This window comes from Ranitomeya variabilis, chromosome 2 (genome assembly GCF_051348905.1).
Source record: "Ranitomeya variabilis isolate aRanVar5 chromosome 2, aRanVar5.hap1, whole genome shotgun sequence".
Lineage (NCBI taxonomy): Eukaryota > Metazoa > Chordata > Amphibia > Anura > Dendrobatidae > Ranitomeya > Ranitomeya variabilis.
In genome coordinates this window covers 681755253-681780897 of record NC_135233.1, presented here as the reverse complement: position 1 = coordinate 681780897, position 25645 = coordinate 681755253, and the positions used below count along the sequence as shown (strand labels likewise).

Below are 25645 nucleotides of genomic sequence, written 5' to 3'. Positions count from 1 at the left end.
CAGGCAGGGAGTCTGATATCACCAAATATGTTGCTTCAGAACAAAAAATATCTATAGAATAATTTGAGTAAGAGAGAAGACTGGGATCCACTCTAATCAATCACAGAATGAGGCAAATTATGGTCAATATAGGCACTGATAATATCTCATGTTCAATATTGCAAGTGAAATTTTAGCTATAAATGTATGGATTGTTTTATATGATATGCATCGTCCAAATGAATAGTACCAGATTTAAAAGGATTGTTACATAAGGAGAATCCTTGTACATATGGTCAAATATAAGGGCTCCAGAAATAAATCCTGATTCATTTATCATCACACCAACATATTTAAAGGAGTCATCCGTCCTTGAATTTGACAGTATTTTTTTAAAAAACAACCAAGAATGTTCGAAAATAATATATACTCATGTTACTCAGCCTCACTGCTCTTCAAAGGCTGTCAATGTCCTTCACTAATTTCCAAATTTCCTATTATGTACAGATGGACTAATGACCACTGCAGCCAATCAATGTCTAACCAGTCAATACTGCAGCCAGTGATTGGTTGCAGCAGTCAGATGCTTGTATGTTCAGAATAGGAAGTGTAAACTCTTTATTGTTCTGCCCTTGACATCAGAATGCACTGCTCATATGCTCACTCCATACAGCTGATGAAAATTTTTAAGAGACGAACTTCAGTGATTGGCTATGTACACATGCGAATATACTGGACATCACCATGGTTCTGATTCAGGACTTTGCCTGTGGTAGTATTTAGCACTATACTGCAAGCAATGGGCTATGTGCGTCACTAGAAATGTTACCTGTACCTTAAAATATTATCTTAACAAAAATGATGACTCGTTGATAAATGTATAGGGAAATATATTTTGTAGGATTCCACACAAAGCTGACTTTCTTGTAGATGTGGTGTGTCGAAATTTTTTGGGTAGAAAGTTGCAGACATATCAGGTATGCAATCCTTTTCGCTTTGGAGCTAAACCATGAACAGATTTTATGGCATGGAAAGCAGTCGGGAACATTTTGATGGATTACAGAATACCATAGAGTTTGCTACTGATTTGTGCTGAGAATCATTAAGTTCCTACAATAAGAATTACATATATTTAATTGTAGGCCTGACAAACTGCAGAAGTTTTCTATCAATTCTAATGTGAGTGTATATAAAATGTAAGAGAAAAACCAATGATATAAGGAGTTTCTTGTTTTAATTAGTCAGTGGATCTCCTAACCAATAGATTTAGCAATGCTGGACCTAAATAGGTTTATTTGCTAACTTCTCTTATGATATTAACAACAAAATATATCTTTCTGGACCTATTGTGATCTGGGCAGAGTGAATCATTATAGATCTCATAAGCTTATGGTGCAAATGTTAACCTACTGCACTTCAGAGGCTCTGGAGGGATGAAGCCTGGAACCCGATATACTAAAACTGTCAAAACTCTTCTCCCAAGTTTTGTGCACTGGAAAAGACTACTTGCGTAAATTTACATTAATGTATTTTAATGACATCTACAAACCAAATAGGAGTTGTACCTTTATTCACAATATTTATAGGGAGTGTTTTTTCCCCAACTTACATAAAATCTCAGCTCATAGCCTTGTAGGGGACATAACCCCTATAAAAATAGCACTGTACATTCATGAGTCTATGCCTCTGATCTGCAGAAACTGAAGTTTAAAAAGGCTGTCTAATGATAAGCAATGTACATTATTATTATTATTTATTATTATTTATTCCATATCGCTTTACATCTGAGAAGGGGTATACATAATAAAAAGAAGTACAATAATCTTGCACAATACAAGTCACGACTGGTACAGTAGGAAAGAGGACCCTGCCCGCGAAGGTTCACAATCTACAAGGGATGGTTGAGAATACAGTAGGTGAGGGCAGAGCTGGTTGTGCAGCGGTTTGGTCGATCGGTGGTAACTGCAGGTTGTAGGCTTGTCAGAAGTGGTAGGTCTTCAGGTTCTTTTTGAAGGTGTCCATGGTAGGCGAGAGACTGATATGTTGGGGTAGAGAGTTCCAGAGTATTAACTAATAGAGTTTGGAATAAAAAAAAGTTCCACAATTGGATGTATTAAAAAAAGTTCTTGCGCTGAGATAATCTTATAAATGTGCCCCTGCTTTGTACTGTATAATAGCTGTTTCTGACCATACAGGAACATGGTCTGATCATACCACATCTCCTAGGCAGAGGAGGAAGCAAACGTGACAGACAGTGCAGTATTGGATCACAGCTGATTCTATCTGTGAGGTAAAACATGTTTTTAAACACACAGTGAAATGTTTTACCTCACAGAAAGCACCATTTATGACCCCATGTTGTCCTGTCAGTATACTCTCTTTTGCTTCATCCCCTGCCCAGGAGCTGTGGTATGATTAGACCATATCCCTGTATGGTCAGACACAGCCATTACACAGTATATAACAGGGCCATGTTTACAAGATTATCTCAACACAGGAGCATTTTTTTAACACATCCAATTATAGAGCTTATTATTACTCAAAGTTCTATTGATATATTTTAATAAAAGGTGTGCAGAGAGTATCCCAAGTCTGTCAAAAAGGCAAGGTACACCATTCTGTCCAATGTTTCTGCATGCCTTCGCTTCCCTCACTGGTGAATGATTGTGCTTGCTTGCCTTATCTTTTACTGTAGACAACTCTTGTTCTAGGTCCAATTAATTTCTTCATCATGGAGGAAGAGTTTAGCTCACTAATAGGTGCGATTTTGAATGTAGGTTATATCCCCTAGTAGGCTACATGCTTAATTTGCATTGTTAGCTTGTGCTGATAAACTTCTTATAACGTTTTGATTTTCTGAGCACATAGCTTAGAATGACTGGTCAAACATTCACATTGCTTAACCCCTTAATCCCGTATGACGTACTATCCCATCAAGGTGACCTGGGACTTAATTCCGGGTGACGGGATAGTACGTCATACGCGATCGGCCGCGCTCACGGGGGGAGCGTGGCCGATCGCGGCCGGGTATCAGCTGCCTATCGCAGCTGACATCCGGCACTATGTGCCAGGAGCGGTCACGGACCGCCCCCGGCACATTAACCCCCGGCACACCGCGATCAAACATGATCGCAGTGTACCGGCGGTATAGGGAAGCATCGCGCAGGGAGGGGGCTCCCTGCGGGCTTCCCTGAGACCCCCGGAGCAACGCAATGTGATCGCGTTGCTCCGAGGGTCTCCTACCTTCTTCCTCCCTGCAGGTCCCGGATCCAAGATGGCCGCGGCATCCGGGTCCTGCAGGGAGAAAGGTGGCTTACCGAGCGCCTGCTCAGAGCAGGCGCTGGTAAGCCTGCAGCCCTGCACAGCAGATCGTCGATCTGACAGAGTGCTGTGCACACTGTCAGATCAATGATCTGTAATGTCCCCCCTTGGGACAAAGTAAAAAAGTAAAAAAAAAAATTTTCCACATGTGTAAAAAAAAAAAAAAAAAAAAAAAAATCCTAAATAAATAATAAAAAAAATTATATATTATTCCCATAAATACATTTCTTTATCTAAATAAAAAAAACAAAACAATAAAAGTACACATATTTAGTATCGCCGCGTCCGTAACGACCCAACCTATAAAACTGCCCCACTAGTTAACCCCTTCAGTAAACACCGTAAGAGAAAAAAAAAAAAAACGAGGCAAAAAACAACGCTTTATTACCATACTGCCGAACAAAAAGAGGAATAACACGCGATCAAAAAGACTGATATAAATAATCATGGTACCGCTGAAAACGTCATCTTGTCCCGCAAAAAACGAGCCGCCATACAGCATCATCAGCAAAAAAATAAAAAAGTTATAGTCCTGAGAATAAAGCGATACCAAAATAATTATTTTTTCTATAAAATAGTTTTTATCGTATAAAAGCGCCAAAACATAAAAAAATGATATAAATGAGGTATCGCTGTAATCGTACTGACCCGTCGAATAAAACTGCTTTATCAATTTTACCAAACGCGGAACGGTATAAATGCCTCTCCTAAAAGAAATTCATGAATAGCAGGTTTTTGGTCATTCTGCCTCACAAAAATCAGAATAAAAAGTGATCAAAAATGGTCACGTGTCCGAAAATGTTACCAATAAAAACGTCAACTCGTCCCGCAAAAAACAAGACCTCACATGACTCTGTGGAGCAAAATGTGGAAAAATTATAGGTCTCAAAATGTGGAGACACAAAAACTTTTTTGCTATAAAAAGCGTCGCTGGTTTCACACTTGCGTTTTTGTCTGCAGCGTTTTTTGCACAAAAAAAGCATGCGTTTTTTCCCTATATTTAACATTGAAAACGCATGCGTTTTTTTTCTGCATGTGTTCATTTTCAGAAATACAGCCTGCAGTATTTTCTTGCGTTTTTAAGCACATGCGTTTGTTTGTGTTAAAAACGCATGCGTTTTTATCGAAAAAAAACAGAAAACACACTGAAAAGCCACCCACCACCATCAAGGTGATAAAGGGATCCAAACCCTAACCCTAACTCTAATCCTAACCTCACCCCTAACCGTTTAATGAACATTTTCTGACAGTCATAGTGCCACGTATTTCAGTGCCACGTATTTCAGTGCCACGTATTTCAGTGCCACGTATCACGTATTTCAGTGCCACGTGTTTCAGTGCCACGTATTTAAGTGTCACGTATTTCAGTGCCACGTATCACATATTTCAGTGCCACGTATTTCAGTGCCACGTATTTCAGTGCCACGTATTTCAGTGCCACGTATCACGTATTTCAGTGCCACGTATTTCAGTGCCACGTATTTCAGTGCCACGTATTTCAGTGCCACGTATTTCAGTGCCACGTATTTCAGTGCCACATATCACGTATTTCAGTGCCACGTATTTCAGTGTCACGTATTTCAGTGCCACGTATTTCAGTGCCACGTATTTCAGTGCCACGTATCACGTATTTCAGTGCCACGTATTTCAGTGCCACGTATTTCAGTGCCACGTATCACGTATTTCAGTGCCACGTATTTCAGTGCCACGTATTTCAGTGCCACGTATTTCAGTCACGTTTAGGGTTAGGGTTAGGGCTAGGGTTGGAGGTAAAGTTAGGGTTAGGGTTTGGATTACATTTACGGTTTGGATTAGGGTTGGGATTAGAATTATGGGTGTGTCAGGGCTAGGGGTGTGGTTAGGGTTACCATTGGGATTAGGGTTAGGGGTGTGTTTGGGTTAGGGTTTCAGGTAGAATTGGGAAGTTTCCACTGTCCAGGCACATCAGGGGCTCTCCAAACGGGACACGGCGTCCAATCTCAATTCCAGCCAATTCTGCGTTGAAAAAGTAAAACAGTGCTCCTTCCCTTCCGAGCTCTCCCGTGCGCCCAAAAAGGGGTTTACCCCAACATATGGGTTATCAGCGTACTCGGGACAAATTGAACAACAACTTCTGGGGTCCAAGTTCTCTTCTTATCCTTGGGAAAATAAAAATTTGGGGGGCTAAAAATCATTTTTGTGGGAAAAAAAAGATGTTTTATTTTCACGGCTCTGCGTTATAAACTGTAGTGAAACACTTGGGGGTTCAAAGTTCTCACAACACATCTAGATAAGTTCCTTGGGAAGTCTAGTTTCCAATATGGGGTCACTTGTGGGGGGTTTGTACTGTTTGGGTACATCAGGGGCTCTGCAAATGCAACGTGACGGCTGCTGACCAATCCATTTAAGTCTGCATTCCAAATGGCGCTCCTTCCATTTCGAGCTCTGTCATGCGCCCAAACAGTGGTTCCCCCCCACATATGGGGTATCAGCGTACTCAGGACAAATTGGAAAACAAATTTTGGGGTCCAATTTATTCTGTTACCCTTGTAAAAATACAAAGCTGGGGGCTAAAAAATCATTTTTGAGAAAAAGAAGAAAAAAATTATTTTCACGGCTCTGCGTTATAATCTGTAGTGAAACACTTGGGGGTTCAAAGCTCTCAAAACACATCTAGATAAGTTCCTTAGGGGGTCTACTTTCCAAAATGGTGTCACTTGTTGGGGGTTTCAATGTTTAGGCACATCAGGGGCTCTCCAAACGCAACATGGCGTCCCATCTCAATTCCAGTCAATTTTGCATTGAAAAGTCAAATGGCGCTCCTTCCCTTCCAAGCTCTGCCATGCGCCCAAACAATGGTTTACACCCACATATGGGGTATCAGCGTACTCAGGACAAATTGCACAACATTTTTTGGGGTCCAATTTCTTCTCTTACCCTTGTGAAAATAAAAAATTGGGGGCGAAAAGATCATTTTTGTGAAAAAATATGATTTTTTATTTTTACGGCTCTGCATTATAAACTTCTGTGAAGCACTTGGTGGGTCAAAGTGCTCACCACACATCTAGATAAGTTCCTTAGGGGGTCTACTTTCCAAAATGGTGTCACTTGTAGGGAGTTTCAATGTTTAGGCACATCAGGGGCTCTCCAAACGCAACATGGCGTCCCATCTCAATTCCAGTCAATTTTGCATTGAAAAGTCAAATGGCGCTCCTTCCCTTCCAAGCTCTGCCATGCGCCCAAACAATGGTTTACACCCACATATTGGGTATCAGCGTACTCAGGACAAATTGCACAACATTTTTTGGAGTCCAATTTCTTCTCTTACCCTTGGGAAAATAAAAAATTGGGGGCGAAAAGATCATTTTTGTGAAAAAATATGATTTTTTATTTTTACGGCTCTGCATTATAAACTTCTGTGAAGCACTTGGTGGGTCAAAGTGCTCATCACACATCTATATAAGTTCCTTAGGGGGTCTACTTTCCAAAATGGTGTCACTTGTAGGGAGTTTCAATGTTTAGGCACATCAGGGGCTCTCCAAACGCAACATGGCATCCCATCTCAATTCCAGTCAATTTTGCATTGAAAAGTCAAATGGCGCTCCTTCCCTTCCAAGCTCTGCCATGCGCCCAAACAATGGTTTACACCCACATATTGGGTATCAGCGTACTCAGGACAAATTGCACAACATTTTTTGGGGTCCAATTTCTTCTCTTACCCTTGGGAAAATAAAAAATTGGGGGCGAAAAGATCATTTTTGTGAAAAAATATGATTTTTTATTTTTACGGCTCTGCATTATAAACTTCTGTGAAGCACTTGGTGGGTCAAAGTGCTCACCACACATCTAGATAAGTTTCTTAGGGGGTCTACTTTCCAAAATGGTGTCACTTGTAGGGGGTTTCAATGTTTAGGCACATCAGGGGCTCTCCAAACGCAACATGGCGTCCCATCTCAATTCCAGTCAATTTTGCATTGAAAAGTCAAATGGCGCTCCTTTCCTTCCAAACTCTGCCATGCGCCCAAACAGTGGTTTACCCCCACATATGGGGTATCAGCGTACTCAGGACAAATTGTACAACAACTTTGGGGGTCAATTTTCTCCTGTTACCCTTGGTAAAATAAAACAAATTGGAGCTGAAATAAATTTTGTGTGAAAAAAAGTTAAATGTTCATTTTTATTTAAACATTCCAAAAATTCCTGTGAAACACCTGAAGGGTTAATAAACTTCTTGAATGTGGTTTTGAGCACCTTGAGGGGTGCAGTTTTTAGAATGGTGTCACACTTGGGTATTTTCTATCATATAGACCCCTCAAAATGACTTCAAATGAGATGTGGTCCCTAAAAAAAAATGGTGTTGTAAAAATGAGAAATTGCTGGTCAACTTTGAACCCTTATAACTCCGTCACAAAAAAAAATTTTGGTTCCAAAATTGTACTGATGTAAAGTAGACATGTGGGAAATGTTACTTATTAAGTATTTTGTGTGACATATGTCTGTGATTTAAGGGCATAAAAATTCAAAGTTGGAAAATTGCGAAATTTTCAAAATTTTCGCCAAATTTCCATTTTTTTCACAAATAAACGCAAGTTATATCGAATAAATTTTACCACTAACATGAAGTACAATATGTCACGAGAAAACATTGTCAGAATCGCTAAGATCCGTCAAAGCGTTCCAGAGTTATAGCCTCATAAAGGGACAGTGGTCAGAATTGTAAAAATTGGCCCGGTCATTAACGTGCAAACCACCCTCGGGGCTTAAGGGGTTAATAGATCTTCTCCAGAAAGAAGAAACCTGCCTCTCCAGCTACACCCATAGGGTCAGACACTGGTGGATAAGTTATTGACCTACAGGGTGCACTGGAAAGACAATTTGCACTCCCTTGAGTATAGAGTTATTTTACATATCTTTAACATGAAGCATTGCTGTAAAGACTAATTAACCATTGCAGGATTTATGTAAGCAGAATCGGCAATTTTATGTTCCTTATAATGGAAATGTTTTGCTGTATATATTTGTAAGTTATAGATATATATATATATATATATATATATATATATATATATATATATATATATATATATATATATATATATATAGTAGATAACGGAAGGCCCTTAAAAGGAGAAAATTGTAGCGCTATCTAAGAGCAGTAACTGAAAGACAGGTAGTGCGGTGAGAGAAATAAATAAAAAATGCTCACCTGGTTGGGTTGTGCCAACTAAGGCACAAGACTAGGTGTAAGTGGTAAAAAGATGCAATGGACTGTAGTCAACCAGGTGAAAAGTGGGAGGATCCTCCAATGCAACACAATGGTAAACTGCAGAAAAAGAATTCAAAGGTCTGCAATCTGCACCGCTAAGATTGAGATGAGTGTGATATTTGGATATAAAAATCTTCCAAAAAATTTGTTGGTTAATATATCATTAAAACACAATGTGTTTCAGCGGAGAATAGCCTTCTTAAGCTGATTAAACCTGATGAAGGCTGTTCTCAGCTGAAACGCGTTGTTTTTATTGTTTTTACAAACAAAATTAAGAAATTAATTGGAAGATTTTTATATCACCATATCACATTAATCTCAACCTTAGTTCTGGAAATGTCAGACCTTTGGATTCATTTTCTAATTTATATATACTTTAATTGTTGAATGAAATGACTTACAAGAAATTACGTGTACAGTACATCACAAATACATATGTTGTTATTATTATTGCTAGTAACATATTTTCCCAATAGGTCTATGGAAATGCAGGACCTAGCAAGTCCGCATACTCGTGTTGGAAGTGGAGATGCATCAGCCTCCAAGCTGGATAAGTCAAGTATTGGCAGCAGCATCACAACTAACGGTACTGGAGGTAAGTCGACTTGTTTGAGTAGTTTTCTTTCGTGAAAAATCGCTTAATACCTTTTCATTCGCTTTTAATCTTTGTTTTCTGATTTTGCCTCTATATTTTAAAATATATTAGTAGTATATCAGCCTATGTGGAATTATATATTTTAATAATGGAGAAACTATTACACAAGATATAGTTGTTCATGTGATTTTCTGGTGACCTGAAGTTTAGGTTACTCGTGCATGGAAATAGGAACACAGCAGATCTTTTAGAATTATGGCTCACCTGAGACTTCATATTATCCTGCCCACACCTCCAGATCCAAGCTCTGTGAGTGCACAGCTCTAATGATGCCTATGACAGCAATTAATTATTTAAACTGAATTACTTTAAGCAAACCATCTCCACCCTTGGGACACACAGCAGTGTAAGGAGTATAGCAGCGCCAGCACAGTAAAATCAATGGAGAATTTTATTTAGCACTAAAAACTACTTATAAGATTTAACTAGTTACATAGTAATGTGAAAATTTAATGTTACATGATAGACCAGGATTTTAAAGGTGAACCAGCATTTTTCTATGCAATACATTTAACGTCCTCATTTTGTGCATTAATTTAAGCAGAAAATTAGGAGCATCTTGGATAAAAATGGAAGGGATTCGACAGCACAAATCCAGCAATCTATAGTAAGGAAGTGCAGTGCAAATCACTTCTTCAACCCACAGGACTCACAAAGCATATAGAAGAGAACCAGTGGTGAAACTTGAAGCTCATGGGCACCATTGCAAAATTTCAAACAGGGCCCCCAGTACCACTGTTTTTTTTCAGTATTGGTACCGTACTCTAAATTTGTCAAAGGACCCCTTCAGGTCCCTCAAGACTCAAAGGCCGGGGGGAGAGTCATTCATGCATCTATTACAGTTACGCCACTGACGAGAACATGGCACTCTAAGAATCATTTTAACTTGGATGAATATTTTTTCCAACACTCCTATAAGCTCCTTGGATAATGTTTTTTCTTTTACTGCAGTACCTGTACAATTAGCAATCAACAATGTAAAAATTCCTTCTGCAGAAGCAATCTAGGCTGGCTGTATGTTTTTTAGTCTGCGGCAACCAAAATTTTCAAAAAATTTAAATACAAATGATATTTTTCACATGCTTTCTGAATTTAAAATCACCAAATAAATGAAGTCTTTGAGCAGTATTTTGTCTCTCTTGCCATATTGTAGCCATCCTAATTCAATATAAAAATGTCCACATTTCTATATAACTATTATATATGGCTATAGTAGTTTCTCAGTTCACTTATAATTTAGTGTTCTTTAAGTCGACAATTCATGTTAGATTAATGTTGGCCAAACTTGATGATTTTGATGGTCCCAGCAGACCATCTTATTTGTATGGTGAGGAACTGACCACCCCTGGACATGAAATGTTGGAGATAAAAAGATAGGGCTGTTAGATTTTGGCAAAACGATTTTGCTAATTTTATTTTTATGTGAGATAAGCTAGACGTTTACTCCCCATTGTATATTGAGAACATATACAAGCTAAGCCAAGCAGAGAAAGGCATGTACTTTTTAAATTGTCTCTTCAAAGAAGAGAGCAAGGTCTCAAGTGCCACCTATTGGAAGTAGCAAACCTATTACTTAATATTATTCCTTTAAATGGTCTTGCCTCTTAACTTGAGATATAAAGCCAAACCAGAAGCTTTTCCAAATGGAAATGAACTCTTTTAGGAGACAGATGTGTCTGGGTTCTTGTCCCGGGTCAGTGCAAATATGAAGACTATTTGTCTGGATGAGAGGCATTTGGCATGAACCCAAAACAGCTGTGTCAAGCTCTTTTCCTTTTCTGATTTGGCTTTATATCCCAAGTCACGTGTCAAGGTTTTTTAATCAATGTTGCATCAATGTTGGCTTCTAACATTGCCACCTCCAATATGTGTTACTTGAGTTCCTGTCCTCTTTTTCTTTGAAGAGACTATTTGCATACCTTTTTTCCCCAGGGACCACTTCCCGGCCTATCAGTCTCTCTCAAGGAGAAACTTTACCCACTTGAGTGGTTAAGAGGACACCAGCCATTTAGAATGTATGGCAAGCTATTTCTTAGTGGTCATTTATATTTTCTGGTTTATTCCATATTAATGTATTTGGCAAAATATATATATAGTAAAAATAATAAGAATAGTAGAGTTTTATATCTACATACCAATGCAAAATGGATGCAATAATATTAAATTAACTAATACAACTATTATTAAATTCCAATTCTCAGGGGAGAGTATGACTGTCCTAAATACTGCTGACTGGCTGCTCAGTTGTAGCACACCCTCTTCTGCAACAAGTAGGAACTATATTAGTTTTATGCATGGTGTTTGAGTGGTTTTCTGGTTAAGGTGTTTGTTTCCAACTACAATCTTGTGTGGTTTGCAGTGTCTCCATCTATAATCTCAATTTCAGACTTTTTTTTTACTTGATTTGAAAATTGATTGTACTGTACATACATATTTTCTGCAATTTGGAATCATTCTGTCTTTGCTATCCAAGTGTTTCCACCCGTGTGTTCTTTTGCAAGAACTTGAATTAAGGTACCATTACACTAAGCGACGCTCCAGCGATATAGACAACGATCCGACCTAAACTAGATCGCTGGAGCGTCGCTGTTAGGTCGCTGTAGAGACGTCAAACACAGCAACTCCAGAACGATGCAGGAGCGATCCAGTGACGTAACGGCGACTCACTTCTCGTTCACGCTCCATGTAAAAAATTGCTGACATCGTTGCTTTTGCTGTCAAACATGACGATACACGCCGATCTAGCGACCAAATAAAGTTCCAGACTTCTAGCTCCGACCAGCGATAGAACAGCGGGATCCAGATCGCTGCTGCGTGTCAAACTCAGCGAGATCGCTATCCAGGATGCTGCAACGTCACGGATCGTTGTCGTTCTCGTTGGAAAGTTGTTTAGTGTGAAGGTGCCTTTAGAGTTGAGCCTTATCTTATGTAAAAGGGATCCTGTTTGTAAGGGCAGTGATATCAAAGAATTGTTATTTATGCAATATCTATTTATGTGTAATTTGGCTTGACGTAAACTCCTATCATTCCTGTTAACGATGAAGACAATTATCGTGATGTGCTGTAATTTCCCTGCAGAGTGGGGAAATATGTGACAGTTCCCTTTATTCTGAGAAGGAGAAAAGATTGGTAATCAGCTCGCCTTCCTGGAAGGACAATGCAGTGTGAAACCAATTGTATTCACATAGGAACCCTGGTAGACATTGTTTGGTCAAGTGTAGGAACACACCAGGATTGTATCTAGATCAAAAATGGACAAAAGGTCCATGAGGAAAGAACTCCAGCTCCAAGGAAAAATTGTTAAAACATAGTTTTTACTGTGCAATTAAAAAAAAGGTATAAAAAAATTAAGATCCATAAGATTACATGTTTTTGGTTAGCAACCTTTATTCATAGCTGTGAAGAAAGTTTGTGGATCCTTAATCTTTATTTTTTTTTTTTGCTTCACAATCTTTTAACATTTTCTCATTAGTGCTCATTAGTCCTCATGGACCCCACAGTGATCCCTTTATGCTCTGCAATCTGGAATGATAACACATATCACACTTTACATGTGCAAATTGCCTCTTCAGAGAGGAAGATGACTTGAACTATAATGTCATCTATTGAAAGTAGCTATTCTAAAAGTCAATATCGATCCTTTAACGAGCCTTACCATATGACTTAAGGTACCTTTACACTAAACGACTTACCAACGATCACGATCAGCGATACGACCTGGCCGTGATTGTTGGTAAGTCATTGTGTGGTCGCTGGGGAGCTGTCACACAGACAGCTCTCTCCAGCAACCAACGATCAGGGGAACGACTTCAGCATCGTTGAAACTGTCTTCAACGATGCCGAAGTCCCCCTGCAGCACCCGGGTAACCAGGGTAAACATCGGGTTACTAAGTGCAGGGCCGCGCTTAGTGACCCGATATTTACTCTGGTTACCATTGTAAAAGTAAAAAAAAAACACTACATACTCACATTCTGATGTTTGTCACGTCCCCCGACGTCCACAGGGTTAAAACTGCTTTCGGCAGGAGCTCTGGTAATGCACGCGCTGCTGCCGAGAGCTTCCCTGCACTGAATGTGTCAGCGCCGGCAGTAACAGCGGTGACGTCACCGCTGTGCTCTGCTTTACGGCCGGCGCTGACACAGTCAGTGCAGGGAAGCTCTCGGCAGCAGCGCGTGCATTACCAGCGCTCCTGCCGAAAGCAGTTTTAACCCTGTGGACGTCAGGGGACGTGACAAACATCAGAATGTGAGTATGTACTGTTTTTTTTTTAACTTTTACAATGGTAACCAGTAGTGTTGAGCATTCCGATACCGCAAGTATCGGGTATCGGCCGATATTTGCGGTATCGGAATTCCGATACCGAGATCCGATACTTTTGTGGTATCGGGAATCGGAATCGGAAGTTCCCAGTGTATGGTTCCCAGGGTCTGAAGGAGAGGAAACTCTCCTTAAGGCCCTGGGATCCATATCCATGTAAAAAATAAAGAATTAAAATAAAAAATAGGGATATACTCACCCTGTGACGCGCCCTGGTAGTAACCGGCAGCCTGCTTTGCTTAAAATGAGCGCGTTCAGCACCTTCCATGACGTCACGGCTTCTGATTGGTCGCGTGCCACTCATGTGACCGCCACGCGACCAATCACAAGCCGCGACGTCATTCTCAGGCCCTAAACTCCTCATTCTAGGAATTTAGGACCTGAGAATGACGTCGCGGCTTGTGATTGGTCGCGTGGCGGTCACATGAGCGGCACGCAACCAATCAGAAGCCGTGACGTCATGGAAGGTGCTGAACGCGCTCATTTTAAGCAAAGCAGGCTGCCGGTTAACAGCGGTAAGGTGCAGGGGCCTCCGGACGGGTGAGTATATCAATATTTTTTATTTTAATTCTTTATTTTACACATTAATATGGATCCCAGGGCCTGAAGGAGAGTTTCCTCTCCTTCAGACCCTGGGAACCATCAGGATACCTTCCGATACTTGGTGTCCCATTGACTTGTATTGGTATCGGGTATCGGTATCGGCGATATCCGATACTTTTCGGGTATCGGCCGATACTATCCGATACCGATATTTTCAAGTATCGGACGGTATCGCTCAACACTAGTAACCAGGGTAAATATCGGGTTGCTAAGCGTGGCCCTGCGCTTAGTAACCCAATATTTACCCTGGTTACAAGTGACAACATCGCTGGATTGGCGTCACACACGCCGATCCAGCGGGATCCAGCGGGTGACAGCGGGTGATCAACGACCAAAAAATGGTCCTGATCATTCCCATCGACCAACGATCTCCCAGCAGGGGCCTGATCGTTGGTCACTGTCACACATAACGAGATCGTTAGCGGGATCGTTGCTACGTCACCAAAAGCGTGACGTTGCAATGATATCGTTAACGGTATCGTTATGTGTGACTCAGCCTTTAGGATAAAAGCTGTCTCTTCTCAGTGCAAAGCATGAGATCTGGTTTGGCTACATGAGAGGCATCTGACTGGCCAAATCAGATCACATACTTTGCACTGAGGAGGGGCAACACTTTTTTTTGTTATTTAAATGCATGTAATTTGAGGAAAAAAATATTTTTTTGCTATTGGCTTTCATTAAAATTAAAATTTTGCACCATTATTCTTCTTCAGACTCTGTCTATTACAGACATCATAATTAGTTAGCAAAGAATTCATCAGTCAGCCAGCTATGATGGTCTAGCAAGGAATTTGTAATTTAGCTGTCTTTTTTTTAAGCTCCTCTCAGCTGATTTAGGACCACAGACAACATCCAAATTGAATTTACAGGAATACAAAGATCCTGTAAGAGTAAAATTTGAATGAAACCTATTTGCAAAAATAATTTTAACATCAAATACATGCATTTAAGTAAAAAGAAAAAAATGTCCCCAAAGATGGACAAACTCTTTAAAGGGAATCTGTCAGCAGGTGTTTGCTATGTAATCAGAGGACAGCATGAGGTAGGGGATGATACAGTGATTTCAGTGGTGTGTCACTTAGGCTGTGTGCTTTTGTTTCCATACAGTAGATGTTTTATCACCCAGAAATTATTACTGCCCGGACTAGCTCCCTCTTGTGTGTCCAACCACACCCCTCCTCTGATAAGCAGTCCACTGTCCATAGACAATGTAAATAGAAATGTGTTGTGGGTGGGGCTATCTTTCTCAGCTCTGCTGCATGCTACATCTAAAAACTCCTGATTGTGTCACAACTGCTGCACCCAGTAAACTTAGTGATACATCATTTGAAGCAGGGTCTCTTTTCCTACATTATTCTGCTCTCAAATGAGGTAGCAAAAGACTGGTGACAGTTTCCCTTTAAGTCTTTCATTTTCAGATTACTCTGCTTATGGGGAACACTGCTTTGAAGTGTCACATTACTGAAATAGTGGCTGCTTCTTTTTCAAGATTGGCAGAGTTCCTTGAGGTCAGAACTTCATTGATCTTAAAGTGATAGCATAGTGCTAGGAAATGCCATGCTATCTCTTTATGAAATGGGAAAGATCGGCTACATATAGTATTAGAATCAAGAGAAATTTATCAAACTTATTCTTGTATTTCTTCTTTCCAAATATGCTTCTTATGTGTTTATAGAAGTAGTAGTATGGCAGTAAAAGTATTATCCCCATATAAAAAAAGATACAAGCTTTGTAGAGATCCATTGTGACAGTCATGAAAAATCTAGTGTAGAAGCAATATGTAAATCAAGCTGGTGGTGCATTGAGTGGCGTATTAATACTCGTGGAAGAAACCTTCCATGTGATTTGCACACACAGCCTGATTTGCATATGATTTAGGCTCTAGATTTGTCATACCTGACTCATCAAATCTCTACAAATTAGGTAACATTTTTACAAGGGGACAAGCAAGAGCCTTTAAAGCCATATCATTACTTCTATACAATAAACAGTGTTGACAGGTTCCCTTTAAGAGGCCTAAATGATGATCAGAACTTTTGTAAGCTATATAGCATGCCAGTCAAAATCAAAATGTCATATCAAAGGCATGATCCATGTCTCCAAATAATGAAGTTTACATCAACAAAGGAAGAAAGCCGCAGATTAAGGTGCTGTTATTTGATACGGGAAGAAGTGCGTAATACAATACTGTTTTTTTTCTGATAAATTAGTCTAAGTAAGAACAATTAATATTTAATGTGTCTTTGTACAAGTATTTTAAACTATTTAATTAATCTCAGTGAAATATTCCCATGGATGATATACATTACAAGCATTATCCTAATATGGATTTTATATATATATATATATATATATATATATATATATATATATATATATATATATATATATATATTGCTCAAGGGGCTCCTATTTTTTTTACTGAAGATAGAAAGCTTTGCATATGATGGAAATCTAAATAACAGATTCTTCCATAATAGAATTTTTCTAACAGTACTAAATAATGGCTAGGGTCAGGATTGCCTGCTTATTTTCCCCACTGTAACAGAATACATAATATATTACATTTTGAGTTGACTTTTGAATAAATCACTTGACAGATTCACACCTAACTTCTAAAAGACTTCTCTGATTACATGTATATATGTTTAGTAATAGCACATAATAAACTTAAAAATGGTCAAAACAACAGCAGAAAAGTCATCGGGAACTAAGGGCAGTTATGAAGCACGAACATACTAATGAGCTATCCTTATGGTAGGCTACCAATATCAGATCATACGACACACAACACCCCCACAATCGGCTGTTCCAGTGGTGGGAGGATGTAAACAATGTAAGGAGCTGGAACAGCATGGCTCCATTCATTATTTAGTGGCTGTTCTCATATACTTCAACTTATCTCTTATTCAAGTGAATGATCGATAAAGTGCACAGGTGAGCCCACTATACTTCTCCACTATTTTTTTCTTGCTTCTGTTAGCCAAATTATATAATTTTTTTGTTCTGCTTTGTTTCATAGGAATACATATATGTAGCTGTAATATGCTGCCTTTACATAGATCAAGACGTTCGCTGGAATCTTCCTCTTTAACATGAAGCTCTTTAAAGAGAGTCCATCACAAGGTTTTTGCCACCTAATTTGGGAGCAGCAAATGAGTCACTGATTCCAGCAATGAGTCACTTACTGGGCTGCTTGCTTTAATTCAAATAAAATCACAGTTTTATCAGCTGGACATTATCACTATAGCACTAGTAAACCTGCTGCTATGTAGATCCTCCATATGCAGGAGTTCTGTATAATCCTGCCCCACCAATTATTGGCAGTATTCTGCCAATGCACAATGTACACAGAAAGATGCCAATCGGTGGTGTGAATGGGATTATACAGAGGTCAGCATTGAGAGAACTGCAAGATATACAGCAGATAAAAGTGACTATCAAAACTGCAGCAAGCAGCGCCATAAATGATACATTGCTGGAATCGAGGTCTCTTACCTTACACCGTGCTGCTCTCAAATTGGATAGTAAAAAACTGGTGACTAGTGTTGAGCATTCCGATACCGCAAGTATCGAGTATCGGCCGATACTTGCGGTATCGGAATTCCGATACCGAGTTCCGATATTTTTGTGATATCGGAAATCGGAATCGGAAGTTCCCAGTGTATGGTTCCCACGGTCTGGAGGAGAGGAGACTCTCCTTCAGGCCCTGGGATCCATATTCATGTAAAAAATAAAGAATTAAAATAAAAAATATGGATATACTCACCCGTCCGGCGGCCCCTGGACCTTACCGCTGTTAACCGGCAGCCTCCGTTCCTAAGAATGAGGAGCTTAGGACCTGCGATGACGTCGCTGCTTGTGATTGGTTGCGTGAGCGGTCACATGAGCGGTCACGTGACCAATCACAAGCCGCGACGTCAGCCGCGACGTCATCTAAGGTCCTAAACTCCTCATTCTTAGGAACGGAGGCTGCCGGTTAACAGCGGTAAGGTCCAGGGGCCGCCAGACGGGTGAGTATATCCATATTTTTTATTTTAATTCTTTATTTTTTACATGAATATGGATCCCAGGGCCTGATGGAGAGTCTCCTCTCCTTCATACCCTGGGAACCATACAGGATACCTTCCGATACTTGAGTCCCATTGACTTGTATTGGTATCGGGTATCGGTATCGGCGATATCCGATATTTTTCGGGTATCGGCCGATACTATCCGATACCGATACTTTCAAGTATCGCTCAACACTACTGGTGACAGATTCTCTTTAGATTGTTTTGTATTTACAGTCATGGCCGAAAGTGTTGGCACTCTTGAAATTGTTCCAGAAACAAATTTTCTCTCAGAAAAATATTGCAATAGCACATATTTTGTTATACACATGTTTATTTCCTTTGTGTGTATTAGAACAACAGGAAAAAAGGCAAATTGGAAATCCTTCCATGCAAAACCCCCAAAATTGGTCCAACAAAATTGTTGGCACCCTCAGCTTAATATTGGTTGCACAACCTTTGGAATAAATAACTATAATAGCTTCTTTAATCCTCATCAAGCTTCTTACACCTCTCAACTGGAATTTTGGACCACTCTTCTTTTGCAAACTAATCAATGTCTCTCATATTTAAAGAGTATCTTCTCCCAAAAGCAATTTTAAGATTTCTCCACAGGTGCTCAATGGAATTTAGATCCAGGCTTATTTTTGGATGACCCATGACCTATTATGCAAACCCAGCTTCTGACACTGGGCACTGCAGTGCAACCTAAAATCCTTTGATAATTTTCAGATTTTATGATGCCTTAGTCAAGGCACCCAGTTTCAGAGGCAGAAAAACAACCCAAAAACATCTTCGAACCTCCACCATATTGGACTATAGGTACTGTGTTCTTTTCTTTGTAGGCCTCAATCTGTTTTCGATAAACAGTAGAAAGATAATCTTTATCAAAAAGCTCCTTCTTGGTCTCATTTTCCACAAGACCAATTCCCAGACAATTTTGGCTTATTTATTTACATTTTGGCAAACTGCAATATAGCTTTTTATATCTACCATAAAGTTTCTTTTAAGTCAAATGTGGACAGATAGTTTGTGCTGACACTGATGCACTTTGAGCCTGAAAGACAGCATAAATTTCTTTTGAACTTGATTGGGGCTGCTTATCCACCATCTGAACTATCCTATGTTTCACCAGTTTTTCCCTGCCATCCACGTCTAGGGAGATTAACTATAGTGCTATGGATTGTAAACGACTTGATTAAGTTACACACTGTGGACAAATGAACATCATGACCTCTGGAGATGGACTTGTAACCTTGAGATTGTTGATATTTTTCAACAATTTGTTTCTCAAATCCTCAGACACTTCTCTTCTCCACTTTCTAATCTCTATGCTTAGTGTGGCACACATCGACACAGAATGCAAAGATTGAGTCAACTTCTCCCCTTTTTCTCTGGTTTTGGGTATAAGTTTCAAATTGCACACACCTGTTACTTAGCACAGTTGAGTTTGAATGAGCATCACATGCTTGAAACAAAGTTGTTTACCCACAATTTTGGAATTTTGTCCTGCCAATTTTGGGGGTGTATGTGTGAAATTATATCCAATTTGCCTTTTTTCTCAGTGTTTTTGCGATGTTCCAATACACACAAATGAAATAAACGTATATAACAAAATGAGTAATTGCATTAATTTTCTTGGAAACATATTTCATTTTCTGGAGCAATTTCAAGAGTTTTAACACTTTTGGCCATGACTGTATATGATTGGATAGTAGATAGTTAGCCCAATGACCTCTTTTCTATCTACAATAATCTTTTTTTTTTTACAAGAGTCAGATTAAAATCCATTAATCTTTCTGCTGACAATTTTGAAGACTTAAAATCCTGCATAAGGTATACATGTCATTTTCATTCATTATAGTGGAACAGAAACTGCTTTGGCCAGGAGAGACAGTGAGGCAGGTCTAGTGTGTCATAAATGTAAATCTACAAGCGTGACCTAGCCAGTGCAGTGAGAGAATGTAGCATGCCGTCTCCTGCTCAAAATGGTCAAAATATTCAAACTTTAGGGCACTCTCTGTTCCTCACATGGCACCACAGGGTTTATCTTACAGCCAGAAAATCTGGACAAACAAACATTCTGTTTTGATATGACATGCAGAAATAAAGACAACAGTAGTGCTGAAAAAAATATTTCCTAGATGTGCTGGCTCCATGACAGTGACAAGTAAAACAAGTAGCTTTGAAGACTGAAGCTTGATATTGTTTTCCAAACTTGCAGGATTACCTAGCTCCATACCTGCTCTAACCCCATTGAAACAAAGAAGAGTTACCAGGTTTTCCATACAGGCAGTAGATATGTCATAAGCATCTGTAGATATAAAGGTACTACTAGTTGTGCAGTGATTGCAGTGTTTTACTCATAATATCACAGTCTCCTGAAGATTTTAACACTCCGTCGGAACTCACTCTTATGGATGGTTTTCTGGTAATTACTACATGTAATACCACTTTAACCTCTCAATCTGAGGAAGTTGGCTATGTAAAAAGGAAATGGGGATGATTAGAAACCAAGAAATCTGAACACATATTGGCTGTGGCAAGTCGTAACCATGATCTAGAGGATAAGGTGACACAAATGCAAAAAGACATCCATAGGCACAGTCAACTAACTGGAGACCTGCCGAATAAAACTGATGACTTCAAAAACAAATTATAAAGAAATAATGTGCAATTGGTGGAGGTCCCTGAGAGAGATTAGCACATTAGAAACGTTGAATATTTTTGTCACTGGTTGAGAACTACCTTTGGGAAACATACTCTATCTTCTTTAGATGCCATAGAAAGAGCACGCCGGGTTCCCATCCATTCTCTTCCCTCCACACACAGAGTTGGAAAAATGTCTGCACTATAAAGACAGCGACACAATACTTCATTAGAGAGAGGGTGGAAGTAACCAATGATGCCATAGAGTTGATTTCTTTCCTGACTACTCTGCTGAAATGCAAAAGAGGAAAGCCAGGTTTCAAGATATAAAAGAGAAGATTGTGTGCCTTACAACTCCCGTGTGTGATGCTGTACCAAAGGTGGCAGAGCGTGCCTTTTCTTGGCAAAATGCATTTCTTTAATTAAGCCAAAGATGCAGCACAATTGTTGGGTTTGAATCAAAGACAATTGAGAGATTAAACTACCTGATGTTTCAAGACTTGAAAAAGCTAAACTGTGCCTCTGCTCACTGTTAAGTTGCCCTTAAAATGCATCCAGTTTGGGTCATCATAGGCTGGAGAGTTTTCATCCTTTCCTGTGAGATCTCAACAGGATACTTTAGAGTTTGCGATGCCTATGTTATTATTATATTCACCATCATTAGAAATTGTGGACTGATTTACTCCTACTTCTCATTCTTTGGCTTCAAATATAACTGGTACACCGATTTGCTGAAGGAGGCGCAATTATTTTTAAAAACTTTAGGAACTGATTTTATCTCATTAAAAGGACTGCTTTTTGCAGGTTGTATGAATGTATATGTATCATTCTGTATTGTTCATTCTGTCCAATGGATGGACATTTCACATTTTTATCCTAAAATGTTGAGGGTCCAGAGGATCTAGTGAAACATGCAGTGGTGTTTTTACAGTAATGTATATGTCAAATGTAAAAGGCAGGGGCTGCACAGAGCTTAGATTAGTAATGTTATGCACACCGGATATTGCAGAGGGGTTAGTATGTTAGTGCATTGGTCTTTCCCATTTGAGAAGACTGCTGAGGGCAGATATATATGTTTACACTGTAATATTTCTAAACTGTTTACTATGGCGAATATATATATTCCCCCTCCTTTAACTGAAATATAATACAAATAATAAAAGCTTTTTTTAGGGCATTGAATGTGTATCCCATTGTTATTTTGGAAACTTCAACAATTCTATTCATCCTTATTGGAATCAAATGCGAGCAGATATGTCTACTCAAAATAATTCCCCAACAACATTTGGCAGAAGCTTACAGGAACTTATGTTGCTAGATCTCTGGCGGTGAAACATACTACTGACGGGGAATTTTCTTGTTGTTCTTTTTCACACCATGGTCTTCGACCGTTTAGAGACTGCTAGGGAAGTTCCTAGAATTATATATTTAGCCAGAGCCTTGTCAGACCATTTCCCCATGTTATTACAGTTAAACAAATTGCAGAGCGGCTTTCCGGGAATTAATATGTGGAAATTGAATGCTTCATGGTTGAATATCATAGACAAATCAATTTTTACTGTGACTGTCATGGAGTTCTTTGCCTTTTAACGATGAAACTGCTGACGTTATTTGGGATCCTATGAAAGCTAAATTGTGGGGATGCCTTATACACCAAATCAGGGCCTGTAAATGTAGAGCTAGATGACTTTGGGATTTATTGAAAAATAGGGTGCTGGATATGGAGGCTGGTTATGTTGTGCATCATTCACCTAAATCCCTGACACAGTGGTAGAGTTTCATGATTATTTGTTGTTTGTGGCGCAACAATAGGTGGTGCATCTATTGGCAAAACTTGCCAGGGCCTAGATGATTCAATCATATGTAGCCACTTTGCGTGATGCTAGGGATTTTACAGTTATGGAAAATGTTGATATAGAGAGTGCCTTTAGCTTGTTTTATGAATCTCTATATAGCTCTAAAATTACTTAGGCTGATAGACAAATTGCAGAATACTTGGACATCTTACAGTTCTCTACAATATTTGGTGATGACAGGCAATTTCTAAGCATGCCTATAAAATTAGAGGCATTGCAGGAAGTAGTGTTTACTTTAGCTTAATGACAAGGCCTCAGGTTTGGATGGCATACCAGCCGAAATCTACTAGTGCTATGATAATTGGCAAATTTTGCAAGTGTTTTATTCAGTGGTGGAAGGAAGAGGCACACTGGTTTCTAGGAAAGAGGCTGTAATTTTTCTGTCTAAGAACAAGAAAGATTACCACATTGCAGATTCATATAGTCACATATCTACATTGGCTTCTGACATTAAAATATTAGCAAAGGTAATGGCTACTCAATTATTTAGTCATATCTACAATGATACAACTGGTTCAACCTAGCTTCCCGTTAAACAAATTAACAGCTGTAAAGATTAGAAAACTATACCTCAATTTACAGATTCCTGACGATAATACTGGGGAATGCCTTGTGTACACTCTTGATGCTGGTAAGGCGATAGTGTAGAATGGTAGTATCTATGGGCTGTCCTCATTGGGATTGAGTTTAGAGATTTTTTTTCTTTTATGCAGTTGCTGTATGATAGACAAGTGGAAAGAGTTAAAGGTGTGTTCTCAAGTTTAAAAGTTATCCTCTATCCAACAGAGGAAAACTTATTTACTTCTGGTAAATAGAGCAGAGGTCAGTCATCTGCACTGCATCTCAACTCATTCTACTAGAAGCTGCAAAGTTCATCCTAATGCTGAGCCTGCCAATATCTGGTGCACCCATTAAGAATGAGTGAAGAGGTTGTGCACATAATGATCTCCCCTCTATCTGGCTCTTCAGAGACACTGTAGTCAGGATCGGCGGTGGCCACTGTTGTCGGATACAGAGCAGTTAGAAATGTATCCCCTATTGTCCCGTGTATAGGTGATACATTTTAAACTGGAGAACACCCCATTTCATGATTTTTTTTATTTATTTTTACAAAACCAGAGGTCTGAAATTCTTTTTGCCCTGGCAATTGAGTTTAGCAGCCAGAACAGTACCCATACATTGGCTTTACTATCGGAGTTGATCTGCTCATCCAGGTGAGCAACGAATTGTCAGTTCACCCTCACATAATACTAAACGATATCACAAAGGGAGTGCCTCTTTTCTTCTATCCTCAAAATACAAAATACTTGACATGAAAATAAATTGAATTTGAGAATGACCCAAAAAACGATAGTGAACTAACCTTGATAAAAACAAATTTCTAATGTAAATTAGCAAAAAAATCTTTATCAGCTTTTTATGGAACTGAGTTTTTGTTAAGAAGTTTTCAATTCTTCAAGAAAATAGATTTTACTACCAAGACTCTCAGATATCAAATACATTGTAGGCAATATCAAACTTTTTCTTTTTTTGTGAGCAAAAAGCAATATTAATATTTATTTGGCTGTGGTCAGAGATCAGGGAACTAATCAGGTTACTATGGAGAAGGTCAGCCAGTTTTTACCGTCAGTACTGTAAGCTTATGGGATGCTCTCACAATGGATGAAATCAAAGTATATAAAATGCTAGGGGGATGTTCTGAGCATTGCTCATTTTCCTTTTTTCCTTTATCATGTTGTAATGACTAAAGATAAATCATTTAGTCCTGGCACAAGTAAAGAATTTATGTCCTACAAAAATATGGGCAGTTTGTGTTTGGCACCTGTTGAATGAATTAGGTGTAAAATACTTCACACGGTTGTATTTCAAAAGGAGGAAATACACTGGCATAATTTTACCTTATCTATCACATAAAAAAGGATGGCTTGTGTCTCAGTGTAGAACCTTTACATCTTTCCAGGGACAGACTAGGGGCTAGGTGAGTATGATAGTTTATTGATTGATTTCCCCCTTACCAGCCCATTTGAATGCACCAAAATGTCAGATAGACAGACACTTTTTTGATGAATTTGTATAAATTGAATACCCAAAAACTATGACGTTAGAATCTGCAAATTTTGGTAAATTATAAACAAATTTGATTGTCCCAGCCTTAGAAACATTCAAAAATAAAATTGACACCTTCATTTTTCAACATGGTCTTATATTTTACAGTATCTTCATTAGAGATGAGCAGGTCTGGTGACATCTGAACTTCCCAGATTGCACAGATTTTACCAAGAAATTTGACTTGCAGCAAAGTTATTCAGCACAAATTGAATGTTCACTTTTATGCTCAGGGGATTTCAAAGCATAGTAAATGAAACAAGTAAAAAAAAAGACCTAATACTTCAAGACTCACCTGTACCCGCTAGATATTCTCAGAGCCTCTTCTTTCTGCATATGCACACTAGTATATTTATTCTACAATAGGACCAAGCCACAGAGGTCAAGGGCAAATCAAGAGGTCACAATCTGCCATCACCTCCTGGTGTCTTCACTCTAGAACAGAACATCCTGATCTAGAGTGATGACACCGATCATCAACTGTGGAAAGAAGAGGCCCTGAGGACTGGAGAGTAGACAGCCGGCACCAGGGGTGGCAGGACAAGTGAGATGAATATTATTTATTTTTTTTATTTTTTAACTTTTTTGCTGGCCCTCTACATTTCAGCAAAATGGCAGCCACAGCTGGCCACCATTTTCCTGAATTTGTGCAAAATGCTAAGCAAATAATGAAACAATCCGTATTTTGGAGACTGCAGATTTGGTAAAACTCAAGTAGAATTCAATTTTGCATGAATAAATTCACACATTTCTAATCCACATAGTAAAAATGCTAAATATGCATATTAAAAATTTAGTTGTCTCAACTGCAATTGCATTCTTCAAAGGCTCGACTCGGGACATGGAAGCCGTTTCTGCCTC

General features: G+C 39.1%; 1 protein-coding gene across 6 annotated transcripts in view; it reads left to right on the top strand.

Annotated features, from left to right (window-relative positions):
* EYA4 (EYA transcriptional coactivator and phosphatase 4) overlaps positions 1-25645 on the top strand; it is a 533493-nt gene that overhangs the window by 278859 nt on the left and 228989 nt on the right. For 4 of the 6 annotated variants that reach the window (XM_077289339.1, XM_077289336.1, XM_077289335.1 and 1 more), the window contains 2 exons: positions 9022-9140; positions 11402-11470. In XM_077289339.1, the coding sequence (XP_077145454.1) occupies positions 9022-9140; positions 11402-11470 (188 nt within the window). The remainder of the gene's footprint in view (positions 1-9021; positions 9141-11401; positions 11471-25645) is intronic. The other 2 variants (XM_077289340.1, XM_077289337.1) reach the window with 1 other exon arrangement.